Consider the following 17,198-nt stretch of genomic DNA (forward strand, 5'->3'; position numbering starts at 1 on the left):
TGGATGAATTTTGCTAATAATAAAATAAAACTGCTTCATGTTTGCCAAGTAAAAAGCAGTTAACATATTCCTTAAGCTATTGTCCATCTTTTCAGATTATCCGAGCCAACATGGACGGCACGCATACGAAGTCAATCGTTACCGAAGCGACGTACAAAGCCTCTGGTATAGCGGTAGACACAATAGCGAGACGAATTTTCTGGTGCGATTCACTACTGGACTACATCGAAACCGTAGATTATGACGGCAACTACCGATTTTTAGTGTTAAGAGGTCAACAAGTGCCCAGTCCTTCCAGATTAGCTCTTTTTGGAGATAGAGTATATTGGTCCGACAGCACCAAGCAAGGAATTAGTTCTGTTAATAAATACGAAGGCTCGTCAAGCATTCAGGCCATTTACAAAACCAAAGACATCCGGGAGCCGAAAGCGTTGACTGTTGTTCACTCCCTCAAGCAAACTTCAGTGAACAATCCTTGTGGCGTTAACAACGGAGGATGCTCACAAATGTGTATAGTGACTGCCTTACAAAATGGAGGCTTAGGGTATAGATGTGCGTGCAATATAGGATATAGGTTAGAAACTGACCTGAGAAACTGTGATATAGTTAAGGAATTCCTCATGTATTCCCAGCAGAGGTTTATTAAAGGAAAAGTATTGAACCCAGTTATTGAAGGGTTCAGTGACGCAATTCTACCAGTGGTTTCGAGACGAGCTAGATTCGTAGGATTGGACTTTGACTCGCGAGACGAACATATTTACTACTCTGACGTTTTGCAAGATGTCATTTATAGAGTACACAGAAATGGAACTACACGGGAAATCGTTTTAGCATCCCAGAATGAAGGAGTCGAAGGCCTAGCGGTGGATTGGGCTTCAAAGAATTTATATTACATTGACTCGAGAAAAGGGACGCTAAACGTTTTGTCGACAAGGAATATCGCATATAAGAGAACTTTACTAAAAGATTTAAAAAGACCTCGCGCTATCGTAGTCCATCCAAATAAGGGATACATATTCTTCTCAGAATGGGACCGACCGGCAAACATAAGCAGAGCAAATACTGACGGTAGTGGACTTCTGGTATTCGAGAATGTCACTTTGGGTTGGCCGAATGGTTTGTCTATAGATTTCGATGAGAACAGAGTTTATTGGTGTGATGCTTTACTAGACCACGTGCAACATGCAAAACTTGATGGCACAGACGTTAAAACCGTTAATTCTAGACTAATAAGACATCCATTTTCAATTGTTATTTATAAAGAATTTATGTATATCACCGATTGGAGATTGGATGCGATTGTTCGGTTGCACAAATTGACTGGGGAGCAAGAGGATATCATGGTCAGAGAACCTCAGACGAACAGGTTGTATGGTGTCAAAGTGTACAGTCAAGACATTCAGAAGATTGATCCTAATCAACCGTGCTCGATAAACAATGGAAATTGCCAGAAGTTCTGCTTTGCTGTTCCGAGGAATAACACGGAATTATTGACGGTTAAATGCGGTTGTCCGTACGGCGAGAAGTTAGCTCTGGACGGCACGAGTTGTATCGCGGACCCGAACTCGGAACCGCCAGTTCAAGCTTGCCCCAACACCTGGGACTTCACTTGCAACAACCAGAGGTGCATTCCCAAAAGCTGGGTGTGTGATGGTGATGACGACTGCTTGGACAACAGCGACGAGGAACAAAACTGCACCAGTTAGTTTTAACATATTGTTCTATTTATACTTTTTATACTTTTACATTTTTTGTTATTCGATATCTTTTGCCGACATCTCTGCATAAAAATAGAATTAAGATGGGTTTGGTATTTTTGGTAATTAGTCTAGAGGTTCAAAATTTAAGCGCAATTATTTTAAACTTTTATCATAAGCATGCTGTCTTGATTTTATGACACCAACGAAGTCCGTTTTTAAAATGTCCTTGACAATGTGTTTTGTAAATGCTATCAGAAAGGACTTTCCCACCATAATCTATGTCACAAAGTATATCAAATGGCTCTCTTGCACTTGGAGATTCCACCTTCCACTTGTATGTGACCACAGCCTGCTGAATGTTTTGAACCCGACCGCATAATATTAACAATTTCGCTGTAAAGCTTGTCTACACAAATATAATGATTACGTTAGCGTAAAGCGCGATTACCAACCCGAATTCTTAGGTAATTATGTGCAATTAAAATATATCATTGTAGTTTCAGTGTGCCATATTCTCTGTATTTGTTCGTAGATACATTCTTTACACTATTAAGGTCTTGAAAAGTGTCAAAGTAGGATTAGAAGAACTATTAGTATGAGTAGATATATCCTACTCATACTAATGTTTTGGTATTCGTGGATATTCTACGCCCCGTTTAAGTTTAACGTGAATAACAAGCCTAACCGCAAGCTAAAATTTTAATACGTGCTACGCACATGGCGACTTTATAAGGCTTGAATCTAGCAAACGCGGATGACAAAACAAAAAAGAAAACAAACAAAATCTTGAGAGACAATTCAACCACACACATAGCGACTCTTTTTACTTGGCTATATAAGCCGATGCGCGAGTGACATACACTGCCGCAAATATTTCACGGCAGTCGGACCCAACGGCACAATCTAAAGAACTCGTCTTCTTATTTGATGTCCTAAATAGACTTTGCGGTCGGGAATGACACTCGCGCATCGGCTACTAGACATGTAAAATGTGTCGCTTAGACAGAGTTTCAATTGTCTCTCTAGACTTACAACGCAATAGAGACATCATCTGCGTTACTTTGGCTAAATTGAAGCCTGGCAAACTCGCCACGTGCGTTTCAGCTGCGCGGTAACACGCGTTCTCCGGCAGTGTATATTGTGCGTTAAGTCACAAGTGAGTCGGGTCCAAAGTCGCGCGTCCTTCCAGAGAGCACGTGCAGCGCGTCGGAGTTCATGTGCAAGTCGGGGCGCTGCGTGCCCGCCACGTTCAAGTGCGACTCGGAGAATGACTGCGGCGACTTCTCCGACGAGACGGGCTGCGTCAACGTCACGTGCAGCTCGGCGCAGTTCCAGTGCGGCAACGGCCGCTGCGTGCCCAGCACCTGGAAGTGCGACTCCGAGAACGACTGCGGCGACGGCTCCGACGAGGGCGCCCACTGCGCCGACAAGACGTGCGCCTACTTCCAGGTGAGCGGGACCACTGACAACATCGACATTTAAAAATGGAAAAGCTGTTGTTTGTTGGCCTAATAAATAAATAAATAAAAAAAAAATGAAATAACGGTTTCCACAAGATTTGGAAAAAATTGTAAAGTCGGCGGACATGTTTGCCAATTATGATATATTGACTGAGCGGACTGTGTCTGGCGCTAAGTGCTCGAAGCGGCAGACAGAGAACCACCGCTAAAGGCGTTCGTCCCCACAGTTCACGTGTCCTCGAACGGGCCACTGCATCCCGGCGTCGTGGGTGTGCGACGGCGACGACGACTGCTTCGACAAGCAGGACGAGGCGGACTGCCCGCCCGTGTCCTGCCTCGCGTCGCAGTTCAAGTGCGCCGATCTCAAACAATGTGTCCAGGTGACCTTCAACAACTGATTCCTCTCACTTCAAATTTTTGGTGTAGTTTCAGTGGGCATTCTTTAAGAGGTTAAAAGGACGTTTCATTCGGCTGCATGTAGCATACAGGCAAATAACGCATACAAACTTACACTCTACTAACACAAACATTTAAGACACCTGTCGTGTCGCATCTACACACCACGCACAGTCGAGTGGGGAAGGGCGGAACGACTGTCGAGGCAGTCGAGTTCCGATCTCCGGACAGTGAAGACGTGGACCAGTGAGATTATCGAGCCGATATCTACACACTATTACTACATTATTTATACATTAGTTACTACACTGCAGAAGGATGAGAGTAGATTATGATCTAACAAATAACAAGCATTGAGTGTCGGGTAGTTAAAATACCAGTAACGTAATCTGTCTCGATAAAGTTTCTATAGATGTGAAGAGATGGTTTTTAAACCTATAGTTTAACTATGGCCGCGTTCCGCACCCACAATGTCCAGGGGGCCAACCCGTGCCGTAACCGGCGTCCGTGCGCTTGCAGGAGGCGTACAAGTGCGACGGCATCCCGGACTGCAACGACGGCTCGGACGAGGCGGGCTGCCCGTCGCTGGCGCCGCACCAGTGCGCGGCGGAGCGCCAGTTCCAGTGCGCCGCGTCGGGCCTGTGCATCCCGCGCACGTGGCACTGCGACGGTACGGCCGACCTCGAGTTTGCATTAAAGTCAACACATTTGGCATTCGGGTTTTGGTCTAAACGTTCGAAACGCGCGTCACAGTTTTTGATAAACGGATTACATAAAGTATGCTTCGCTTACAGTCGTCGCTCATTATTTCGCGCCATATCAATTGCCGTGTGCGACGCAATTGTACCGATGTATATTGCCCGATGTAGGGTTGTGTTTCAGGACGTCCTCGAAGCGCAAGTATTGACCACCAGACATGTAGCGCTCTGTCTCTTACAATTTATGGGTTATGTTAAATATATGAAACACTGGTCTATGAAGTTAATGGTTTATTGGGAGCGCAAAATATATATTTTACAGTAGGTACAGAGATTTTGCGCGGTCGCCACGAAACACGAATGTATAAGAGAGGGGGTGTGCGCAGGGACGCCGGACTGCGAGGACTTGTCGGACGAGCCGGCCACGTGCGGCGCGGCGGCGTGCGGCGCGGGCCACTTCCGCTGCGGCAACGGGCGCTGCGTGTTCCGCGCCTACGTGTGCGACGGCCGCGACGACTGCGGCGACGGCTCCGACGAGGGCCTGCAGCACGCCTGCCAGCCGCCGCCCTTCAGGTAGCGCACCACTGCCACGTACTGGCCAGCATCGTATTTAAAGAATATACGTATTTGCCCATAACTTTTAAATTCTCCTCTTTTAAATTACTTTATAAACTGCGGTACTAATTTCTCTAACGTATATTATCTTTCTTACCTTCCAGATGTCCGTCAGGTCAATGGCAATGTCCAGGAATAACCAACCGCTGCGTCAACCTCACTCAGGTGTGCGACGGGAACTTCGACTGCCCCAACAGCGCTGACGAAGGTATACCGAGACTATACATTACTATATACTTTGAGTGGGAGACCTTATCTACCAGTTATACCTACATCCATCCTTATGGCTTATGCAATGAATTGTATAAAAATATCTCCGGTCCGGTCAATGTTTATTGAGAATATTATATATCTTGATCATTTTGTTTAGGTCTAGCATGTGACTTTACGAGCTGCCAACTTAGTTCGAGTCTCTGCTCCAACGATTGTAAACAAACGCCAGATGGGCCGCTTTGCCTTTGTCCCAGCGGAGAGGAATTGGAATCAGATGGATACACCTGCAGAGATATCAACGAATGTGATCCTCCGGGACTATGTTCACAAGTCTGCACAAACACTAAGAGATCTTACTTCTGCAGTTGCGTCGAAGGTTACCAACTAAACGCAGATAAGCACTCATGCAAGGCAAACAACCATTCCAGCGCTTTCCTCATAATCTCCAATCGACACTCTATCTTAGTCGCGGATCTAAATGAACAAGGCCTCGAAAGGGTACCGATAAATGTGGAAAATGTGGTCGCTACAGCATCCAACATGCACACTGGCACAATATTCTGGTCGGACATGAAACTTAAGAAAATCTCTCGATTGGACAGAGGTAGTGAACCTCAAGTCATTATTTCCACTGGATTAGATTTAGTGGAAGGATTAGCATACGATTGGGTGGGCGGTAACATCTACTGGTTGGACAGCAAACTCAATACGATAGAAGTTGCGAAAGAGGACGGAAGCGCCAGAACTGCTTTACTAAGTGGAAATATAACGCAACCCAGAGGAATGTGCTTAGACCCCGCTCCAAACGCTAAGTGGCTGTTCTGGACCGATTGGGGCGAAAATCCTCGCATCGAAAGAGTCGGAATGGATGGAACCCACCGAGAAGCGATTATCACAACAAAAATATACTGGCCCAATGGACTAACTTTAGACACAGCCACACAAAGAGTATATTTCGCTGATTCCAAACTTGACTTCATCGATTTCTGCTACTACAACGGTACTGGGCGTCAACAGGTGTTGTCTGGAAGTCATTACTTGTTACATCCGCATTCCCTCACATTATTCGAGGACACTCTGTACTGGACTGATCGGCAACTAAACAGGGTTCTATCGGCGCACAAGTTCAGGGGCACGAATCAAACTGTAGTATCGCATTTGATATCTCAGCCGCTATCTATCCACGTGCACCATCCGTCTCTGCAGCCGCAATACCCGTCTCCGTGTAAAAAGGACACTTGTCAACATCTGTGCTTGCTGAGCCCGAATAAAACAAGCGGCTATAGTTGCATGTGCAAGCCAGGATTCAAGCTGTTGCCTGATGGAAAATGTATCGAAGGTAATACTCTGAAAATATTAAGTCGATTAATTATTATAACTTTTTCATATTTTTTATTTATTTATTATTATAATATTAAAAACTACACGGTTACTGAACCGTTGTACTGAATTTGAGTGTTTCGGAATTTAGAAACCAAATAAAAAAATAGTTTTTAAGTAACACTACAAATTGTACTCTCTTGATTGTATTTATATCTTTGTAACTACTTTTTGTTTCTTTGGTGTACAATAAAAGTGTATTCATTCATTCATTCATTCACTTTTTATTATAATTTCAGAGGAGAACTCATATTTGATGGTGCTAAAAGGATCCCAAATCATTGATCTATCAACGGATGGCTCGGGAAGGGCTGGGCAACTACCTCCTGTGGTTGGTATTCAAGGTACGAAAAAATGTTACATATTTTTTTTATAAAAAAAAGATTAAGTTAGCACTTAAACAGCATGGTCTTAAACTATTAGTGGGTTCAGTATTAGAGAGAGCTATATGCATTGTTCACTGCTGGGAAAAGTCAGGAGACTTGGGCAATTTTTAAAACGGGCGGTTTGTAGTTCATGAGTTTTTACAAATTTACAATCGTGTTTAAATATACAAACTCAATATAAGGGAAGTTTTTTTAACTTGCAGGTGGCGTACAACTAGACTATGACCGTCAAGGACACATGCTTTACTGGCTCCAATCGATCTCGGGTGACAGTGAAGATGACGAAAACTGTACAATCTACACTATGCCTTATGGCGGTGGAAATAAGGTTGAATTCTTTGGTCAGGACACGGGCATTGTAGGCTCCCCATCTTCAATAGCATTCGATTGGCTCGGAAGAAACTTATTCATGGCCAATAAAATCGCCAGCAATATTGAATTGATCCGAGTAGACGGCAAAGTAAAATATAGGACGATTGTCTTTGCAAATGATGGCAGCAAGATGTCTATCGCCAAACCTAAGGGAATATGCTTGGACCCCACGGAAGGGTAAGTTTTATTCATTTTACTTCATACACATTATGTAGTTACTATTCTATAAACAAAAGATAGAAGAAAACGTTTGGCTATGAAAGTGACTTCCATTCTCTATCTATTAAAATTAACATCAGATTTTAAAAATGTTTAAAAGTGAATCAAAACTGAAAAAACAAAACCAAAATCGGTCCAGACTTCACAGAGATAACTAAAATTGCTAAAAATACATATATATATGTAGAATTGATAATATCTTCCATCTTTTTAGTAGAAATTGCCTGTCAAGTCATATTTATTAATATTCATTTGGTCTTGAATTTCAGTAAAATCTACTGGTCCGATGAGGGAGGTTATGGCGTTCCTGCAAAAATCGGAAAAGTCAACATGGACGGAAGCAACCCCACCATCCTCGTCGACAACATCGAGAGGCCCGAGGCCATCACCATCGACATCGACAGGAAGATAGTTTACTTCAGCACGCAGTACCCAGCGAGCATCAACAGCATGAACACCGAGGGCAACGATCGGAAAACTATACTCACCGAGGCCAACGCCATCTCCTACCCCAAGGTCATAGCCGTCCTCGACTCGCGTTTATACGTGTTGGATACGCGCCACGAAAAAATCTTCAAGGCGGACTTACCCAACGGAGACAACATTAAAGTCATATTAGACAACGAGAGCGATTTGAAATCGCTAACGATCTTCCAGAAGAGAAAAATGATGCATCACCCCTGCTCGCAAAACAACGGTGGCTGTGAACAAATATGCATCCCTAGCGAGGGAGGCTCTAGAATTTGCTCGTGCTCCATCGGGTACCGAAAGGAGAACGAAGTCAACTGCGTGCCCTACAAGACGTTCGCGGTGGTCTCGCAGCTGGACCTCATCCGCGGCTACAGCCTGGACAGCAGCGCCGAGGCCATGGTGCCGGTCAGCGGCGCCGGCCACCACATCCTGCACGTCGACACGCACTTCGCGGACAACTACGTGTACTGGGTGGAGTTCAACCGCGGCCAGTGGAACGGGATCTTCCGGGTCAGGCCGAACGGGTCGGACCTGCAGCATGTCGTGAGAGACGGGATCGGCAGCAACGGAATACGAGGCCTCGCCGTCGACTGGGTCGCGGGGAACTTGTATTTCACCAACGTCTTTCCCCATGAAAACTATGTAGAGATGTCTTGGCTCGACGGCTCCAATAGAAAAGTTATTTACAAAACCACCATGGATGCCCCGAGAGAATTAGCCGTCAATCCCCTAAAGAGATTGTTGTATTGGATTGATTACGGCCAATATCCACGTATAGGAAAGGCTTACCTCGACGGAAGCAACTGGCAAACGGTTGTCAGCTCCGGCATATCTAACCCCAGAGATTTAACTATCGACATGTTAACGCACGACGTGTACTGGGTGGATTCCAAACTCGATCAAATCCAAAAGATCTCCTACAACGGTGGCAACAGACAACTCATCAGATCCAATCTTCCCAACCCCATGGGCATCGCGATACACACCGGTAGTGTATACTGGGTCGATAGAAACTTGCAAACCATTTACAAAGCATCCAAGCTACCCGGTAACATGTCTATGCCGGAAAAGATACGCACTAACCTACCCAAACTCAGGGACATCGTTATATTCGACATAAACAATCAACCCACCGATGAGAACAATCCCTGTAGGAAACTCGGAAACGGAGGATGCGATCAACTTTGCTTTAGCTATCCGCCCGAAGCGAACAAAGGTTACACACACAGATGCGATTGTGCTACTGGTCAGATATCTGCGAGCAACCCGAAAAAATGCGATGCCGTTGATGAGTACCTTGTTTTCACAACGAGGACTGAAATTCGTGCTGTCAACTTAGACCCCAAATCCACCGGTATACCGTTCAAGCCTATCGGCAATCTTACCAACGTCGTAGGGGTTGAATTCGATTACGCAGATAACAAACTATTCTTCACGCAAATAAGACCTTACGCGAGGATCGCTTGGATGTCGGCGAACAGCCCCGACCCTGCGGGCATACAGAACATTATAAGTAAGAACATCAATCCCGAAGGTATATCGTACGACTGGACCCAGAAGAAAGTCTACTGGACCGACAGCTCTAATAATTCTATTTACGCGATGAACTTGGATGGCACCGAGTTGGTAATGATCGCTAGAGTGGAACGCCCCAGGGCCATCGTCGTGGACCCGTGCAATGGAACTTTGTACTACACCGATTGGGGTCGATTCGGTACATCGGGAAAAATCTACAGGACTACTATGGCGGGGTCTCTCAAGAAGGCTATCATAGACAAGGATCTTTCACAGCCGAGTGGCCTCACGATTGATTTTGACGAGGATATGTTATATTGGACTGATGCCGTGCGAGAAAAGATAGAACGCTCCAAGTTAGATGGATCCGATCGGGAAGTTTTAATATCTGCAACGATCTATCCCTTCGCGATTACAGTATTTAGAAATTATATTTATTGGACAGACCTACAACTACGAGGCGTTTACAGAGCCGAGAAACACACTGGCGCCAACATGATCGAGATGGTCAAACGACTCGAAGACTCGCCGCGGGACATTCACATATACAGTACGAGCAGACAGACGTGCCAGACTAACCTGTGCAAGATCAGCAACGGGGGCTGCGCGCATAGCTGCCACCCCGCGCCCAACAACACCGTCGAGTGCAAGTGCGGCGACGGCACCAAGCTGGTCAACGAGGGCCGCATGTGCGTGGCCAAGAACATCTCGTGCGACTCCAGCAAGTTCTTCTGCGCCAACGGCAAGTGCATCAGCAGGATGTGGTCCTGCGACGGCGACGACGACTGCGGCGACGGCTCCGACGAGGACACGAACTACTGCGCCTACCACTCCTGCTCCCCCAACGAGTTCCGCTGCAACAACGGCCGCTGCATATTCAAATCGTGGAAATGCGATCACGAGAACGACTGCAAAGATGGCTCGGACGAGGAAGGCTGCGTTTACCCGCCGTGCGCCGAGGCAGAGTTCACCTGCCAGAACTCACGCTGCATTCCCAAAACACAAGTTTGCAACGGAATCAACGATTGCAAAGATAATGTCACCTCGGATGAAACGCACGAGAGATGTCCGAGGAACACCACTTGTCCGACCAATCATCTCAAATGCGAGAAAACGAATATTTGCGTCGAACCGTACTGGCTGTGCGACGGCGACAACGACTGCGGCGATAACTCCGACGAGGATCCGCTACATTGCGCGCAGAGGACTTGTCCGCAGAACAGCTTCCGCTGCCCCAGCCACCGGTGCATTCCGGCGACCTGGTACTGCGACGGAGACGACGACTGCGGTGACGGCGCCGACGAACCGCCCGAGTACTGTCGCTCGGAGGGCAGGACTTGCTTCGGCGATCTGTTCACCTGCGATAACGGCAACTGCATACCCAGAATTTACATCTGCGACGGTGACAACGACTGCCTGGACAACAGTGACGAAGATGACAGACACCAGTGTAACGAACGTAAATGTGACGCCGAAACGGAATATACGTGCGAAGAAAACAAGTTTTGGAATAGAGCTCAGTGTATTCCCAAGAAATGGCTCTGCGACGGAGACCCCGACTGTATAGATGGCGCTGACGAAAATACGACCATACACCACTGCTCGACCCCCACGCCGTGTTCAGAAGACCAATTCCAGTGCACCAACGGTAGATGCATCAACGAGGGCTGGGTCTGTGACCATGATAATGATTGCGGAGACGGCTCCGACGAAGGGAAGCAATGTAACACGCAGTACAAGAAATGCTCCGTGAACGAATTTAGGTGTCAGAATTTCAAATGTATTCGGGATCACTTTAGATGTGACGGCGAGGATGACTGTGGCGATCACTCCGACGAAGTGGGTTGCGTAAAGGAAAACAAAACGTGCCCCGCTGGCCAGTTCAAGTGTAACAACGATCAATGCATTGATAATAGACTGGTTTGTAACAAAGTGTCCGACTGTACCGACGACTCGGACGAGCCCGCGCACTGCAACGTCGATGAGTGCGCAAAGTTAGAAATCAACCAGTGCGGGCACAAATGTATAGACACGTTGACCGGATACTACTGCGATTGCAATCAAGGTTATAAGCTGCTGAGCGACGGAAAAGCTTGTGCTGATGTAGACGAGTGTACGGAAACACCCGGCGTATGCTCCCAGTATTGTTCGAACACGCCCGGCTCCTACTACTGCAAATGTTCCGAACAGTATTACGAACGCGAAGCAGATGAACATACGTGTAAAAGAAAAGACAACATCACCGCTTGGATCATATTTACGAATAAATACTATGTAAGAAACATGTCCACGGATGCATCTCTTTACAATCTTGTGCATCAAGATCTCATGAATGTGGTCGCTATAGACTTTGACTTTAAGGAAAACAAAATGTACTTCGCCGATGTATCTGCCAAAATTATTTACCGATCCGATTACACTGATCCAAACCCAACGAAAGAAGTGGTAATTCGACACGACTCTCACGGCCTGGAGGGCATTGCGATCGATTGGATAGGAAGAAAGCTTTATTGGCTCGACCGACATTCGAAGAATTTAGACGTATCAGAGTTAGATGGGACCAGAAGGAAAACACTTAAAACTGGCATCGCTGATCCGAGAGCTATCGTTGTTCATCCGGGGACTGGGTATTTGTACTACACTTCCTGGCACCTTCAGGCCTACATTGGTAAATTGGGTATGGACGGATCTAACTATACTACTGTTTTGGACTGGGACGATGATATCGCCTGGCCTAACGCTCTCACCATTGACTATTTCACTGATAGAATTTACTGGGCGGATGCTCATTTAGACTACATAGGATCGGCCGATTTAGAAGGCAAACACAGACACGTCGTATTATCTGGAGAAAAAGTACCGCACGTTTTTGCTCTTAGCCTGTTCGATGACGAAATCTATTGGACCGATTGGAACCTCAAGGCAATACTTAAAGCGAATAAACATTCGGGAGAAAACATAACGACGCTAAGAAATGCCACTCATCGACCTTACGATATTCACGTCGTGCACCCCTTGAGACAACTGCCCTACAACAACCCTTGCGGAAACAATAACGGAGGCTGTTCTCATCTCTGTCTCATCGCTCCGCCGCATGAATCTAGCTATTTAAATATCGATGGCTACGGAGAGGAGGGCGCCACAACGTATAAATGTGCTTGCCCCAACCAGTTCTACCTAGCGCGAGATTACAAAACGTGTATAGCTAATTGTACCGACGGACAACATAGATGTAACGGCCGCGACGAAAAGTGCATACCTTGGTTCTGGAAATGCGATGGAGAAAAAGATTGCACGGACGGCTCAGACGAACCGGACACGTGCCCCGTCAGGCATTGCAGAGCTGGCTCCTTCCAATGTAAGAATACTAATTGCACCCCGGCCGCGACCATCTGCGACGGCACGGACGACTGCGGCGACGGAAGTGACGAAGCGGAGTGCGCTCACGAATGTCCACTTCTCGAGTTCAAGTGCAAGTCTAGCGGCAGGTGTATACTGGATAGCTGGAAGTGCGACGGCGATACCGACTGCAAAGATAACAGCGACGAGGATCCGGCCATGTGCCACAATCGGCCGTGTAAACCTGACTCGGAATTTTCTTGCAAGAACGGTCGCTGCATACCTAAATTATGGATGTGTGACTTCGATAACGACTGCGGTGATGATTCCGATGAACCAGCTTACATGTGCAGGCAGAAGAACTGCACGAACGGGTGGCGGCGCTGTCCCGGCCAGTCGAATTACAGATGCATTCCGAAATGGTTGTTCTGCGATGGAAAAGACGATTGCAGAGACGGCTCCGACGAATTACCGGAGAACTGTCCCTCTTGTAACAGTCAAACCGATTTCACCTGCCAGAACAAACGCTGCATACCGAAGCAATGGCTCTGCGACTTTACTGACGACTGTGGCGATGGAACTGACGAGGCAGAAACGGTTTGCCAACACAAATACAGAGAGTGTTCCGAGTCCGAATTCAAGTGCGGCAATGGAAAATGTATCTCATCCCGGTGGCGATGCGACCACGAAGATGACTGCGGTGATAATACCGATGAAATGGAGTGCGGTGGCTTCAAGTGTAAAAACGGAACCTTCCAATGTAAATCAGGACATTGTATCGCCGCGTACTTCAGATGTGACGGCGACCGGGATTGCAGAGATCTGTCGGATGAAATCGGATGTCCGCCGAGATATCCTGGTGGTAGATATTGTCCTGAAAGCAGATTCCAGTGCAGCAACAACTTATGCGTATCGCAATCGGACCTCTGCGACGGGACCGATGACTGTGGAGACGGTTCGGACGAGGCTCCTTCGATATGTACCAACTTCAACTGTGACACGCTGCGTCGGTTCCACTGTGATAACCATCGATGTGTGCCAAGGTAAGTTTATTATTTCGATTATATAATATCAACATTATTATACGCCGGCCGACGAACGTTTTACCGTGCGGGGTCGCTATTTCAGCACCTTGGACCGCCAACATCAATCGGTTCTCCGAGTTACGTGCCCCGCCCTTTTCCACTTCACTTTGCGACTCGCTGAGCTACGTCGGTAACACGTAGAAAACTCTTAACCCAGCTCATAGCCCACGGAGTGAGTGTTGGTTTACGTTATATGGTAATTTGTAATAACTGTTTGAGTAAATTTTAAAGCAATGATATGGGTTAGCCTGACGGGGACTCTAGACAGTTTTTTTAAGTGAGACGGAACTGAAATAAGTTTCACATGTTAACGCGAACGAAACTAGCCTTCGGTACTCACGGGCGCTCCCTCGAGTGGGGCGCGTCCGACTGACCGCGCGCACGCTTGCAGGTACCAGGTGTGCGACGGCGTGGACAACTGCGGCGACGGCTCGGACGAGAACAACATGACGCTGTGCGCGGCGCGCGCGCGGCCGTGCGACCCGCTCACGCAGTTCCAGTGCGCCAACCGCAACTGCGTGGCGCGCGCGCAGCTGTGCGACCTGGCCGACCACTGCGGCGACGGCTCCGACGAGCTGGGCTGCCACCACGCGCACGCCTGCGAGCCGCACGACAAGGGTACCGGCTAGCCCCCTCTCCACCCATAATAGTCTTTTGTTCAAGCCTGAGAATTGTTGGTTATAGAGAATTGAATGCCCTACTCTCTACTGTAGGAAAGCCTGTGTTGCAGAGGATAGTTCCTTTCAAGGATTTAACTATACATTAGGTCAGTGCTTAAATGTTCTCTCTCTGCAATCTATGTATCTCGCTTTCCAATTAGTTATTTTCTACTACTGAACCTACTTTCTATTCAGTTTTAAGTAATAACTAACCGCGAGAGAACCGCGGAGAAGAGCGGCCTGAAGACTGTAGCAGTGCAATAGTGGAAGGAGATGTAAGTCAATGACCGTGGTTAGATCCAAGAAATAATTCTCACCTTTGAAATTCAAGCATTTCCGGGTAGTTCGTTTGGAGTACATTCTGAAGTCCCGCTTTCGTCTGTGCCATGTGGATGTGCGATTGATCTTTGCGTCGTTCCAGGCGGCTGCGAGCACTTCTGCACCAACCTGACGCTGGGCGGCGCGCCGGGCGGCTACATCTGCACGTGCTTCCAGGGCTGGATCATCTCGCGCGCCGACAGCAAGCGCTGCGCCGACGTGGACGAGTGCGCGGCGGGCGCGCACCACTGCTCGCACCTGTGCACCAACCTCAACGGCAGCTACAGCTGCGGCTGCCGAGAGGGCTTCAAGTAGGTCCCGCCGATGTATTCCGTTCTTTGCTGCACATTTCGAAAGCCTTGCATAAGATGCCTAGGCGAAACGTTTACCTACAAGCATTTCGTTTCAATCTAACTTTTTGTCTTAGACGTATTATTGTTTTGTATGATGTTCTTTAATTTTGCAAATTCTTTAGGTATACAACTACAAACTGTTAGACGAATCAGTTTTACATGGAATGTTTGCTATAATGACTTCCACAATCAGAAAAAACGTAAATAGATACCCAATTGTTTTTTTTCTTACAGACTTGCCGACACGTTATCTGGTATATGCAAAGCGGTCGAGAACGAGGTTGTCCTAATGTACGCGAATGGCCCAGAAATACGAGCATTCGTCCAAGATAAGAATGAACAATACGATGTGATTACATCGGAGAAGAGGATAGAAGCTATCGATTACGATCCCAAACAAGAGATGGTGTTCTGGGCAGATAGCTATGAAAAGACCATCAAACGCTCATACATGATCAACGCTCTAAAGGGAGAAGTCAAGAGTGGTTTCGCTCAAGATCTCAACATGAAGGGAAATTCCAAACCTACGGCAATCGCTCTAGATTATATCGGCGAAAACTTGTACTGGACCGAAACGGATAGAACCGGTTCGAAACCTAGAGGACGTGTTATGGTAGCTAGAACAGATGGTAGATATAGAAGAGCTATCGTTTCCGCAGGAATCGAAAGCCCAACGTCCTTGGTCCTCGACCCTCAGTTAGGTAAGATGTTCTGGACTGACGCTGGATCGGCACCCAAGATAGAAACCGCGTGGATGGACGGTTCCAAGAGACGCCCGATCATCACAGAAAATATACGACATCCGACAGGTTTGGCGATCGACCACGCCATGGACCACGCAATTTATTGGGCGGACACCAAACTGAACACGATAGAAATGATAAAACACGACGGAACCAACCGTAAAGTCATTTTGAAGGGCGATTTCTTGAAACACCCCCTATCTTTGGATGTATTCGAGTCGTCCCTGTACTGGGTCACGAGGGAAACGGGGGAACTGGTGAGGCAGGATAAGTTCGGCAGGGGAGTGCCATTCGTCATATCGAAGGATCTAGTCAACCCGTCGGCCGTGAAAGGTAGGTTCCGCGGCGTAGCTCGCTCTGTCGTGTTCGCTCGCATCTAACGGAGTGCCCCCGCAGTGTACCACCCGCTGCGCTACAACATGTCGGCGCGCGGCGCGTGCGCGCGGGCGCCGTGCTCGCACCTGTGCCTGGCCGTGCCCGCCGGCCGCCGCTGCGCCTGCCCCGACCTGCTCACGCCGCCCAAGCGCGCCACGCACGAGCTGGCGTGCGACGCAGGTGAGCGCCCGTTCGCTGGACCACTCGACGGTTACGGCTTGAGTAGTGGGCCTTTGGACTTGCGTACATAAGAACCACTCGGTAGTGAGATGATGGCGATAACCACATTCGTAAACTTAAAACTAAAGCTACGAGGGTTCCAAACGCGTCCCGGTCTAAGAAGAAGTCCACAACAAACTTAGCCGGGTGTTTTTTTTTTTTTGTTATCACCATCTCACAATGTCATTTTAAATTATTAGAAGAGCGACCTGGTTAGAGCAATAATTTACACCCAAGCTTTTTTATCGTTCACGTAGTCTTCGTCGAAGACATCGAGGGTTGTCTAGGCCGTGTTTGGGCCGTCTCCGAAAGACGTCTGGGTTGGCAGTATTCTCGGTAGTTGACGCTTCGACCACTAACGGGTTGGGGTTTCGAACTGTTTTAAATCAAATCAAATCAAATCAAATCATTTATTTGCAGATTGGTATTACATTGTTGGTAGGTACACAAAACATAGGGACAAACAATCCGCCTTAGATGGCATGCAAAAAATATATATGATCGTACAATAATTATACAATAATAATACTATCTTAAATCAATCGATATTATTAAAATAAGAATAAAATTTAAGAGTGATATCAAAAGTACAAATATTATTATTCATGTCAAATTATAATCACTGTAAATGTCAAACCTATAATATTGTGTCTGTTAAATATTCTTGGATGGTATAATAACA

At 47.1% G+C, this 17,198-nt stretch overlaps 1 protein-coding gene across 1 annotated transcript in view; it reads left to right on the top strand.

Moving 5' to 3' along the window:
- LOC120630550 (low-density lipoprotein receptor-related protein 2) overlaps positions 1-17,198 on the top strand; it is a 244,003-nt gene that overhangs the window by 221,425 nt on the left and 5,380 nt on the right. Inside the window, exons 10-23 of the mRNA XM_039899804.1 lie at positions 96-1,701; positions 2,890-3,149; positions 3,388-3,540; positions 4,076-4,226; positions 4,641-4,827; positions 4,974-5,077; positions 5,240-6,421; positions 6,702-6,806; positions 7,052-7,397; positions 7,709-13,807; positions 14,241-14,467; positions 14,930-15,137; positions 15,414-16,255; positions 16,319-16,477. Of these exons, the coding sequence (XP_039755738.1) occupies positions 96-1,701; positions 2,890-3,149; positions 3,388-3,540; positions 4,076-4,226; positions 4,641-4,827; positions 4,974-5,077; positions 5,240-6,421; positions 6,702-6,806; positions 7,052-7,397; positions 7,709-13,807; positions 14,241-14,467; positions 14,930-15,137; positions 15,414-16,255; positions 16,319-16,477 (11,629 nt within the window). The remainder of the gene's footprint in view (positions 1-95; positions 1,702-2,889; positions 3,150-3,387; positions 3,541-4,075; positions 4,227-4,640; positions 4,828-4,973; positions 5,078-5,239; positions 6,422-6,701; positions 6,807-7,051; positions 7,398-7,708; positions 13,808-14,240; positions 14,468-14,929; positions 15,138-15,413; positions 16,256-16,318; positions 16,478-17,198) is intronic.

Source organism: Pararge aegeria, chromosome 16, assembly GCF_905163445.1.
Source record: "Pararge aegeria chromosome 16, ilParAegt1.1, whole genome shotgun sequence".
Classification (NCBI taxonomy): domain Eukaryota; kingdom Metazoa; phylum Arthropoda; class Insecta; order Lepidoptera; family Nymphalidae; genus Pararge; species Pararge aegeria.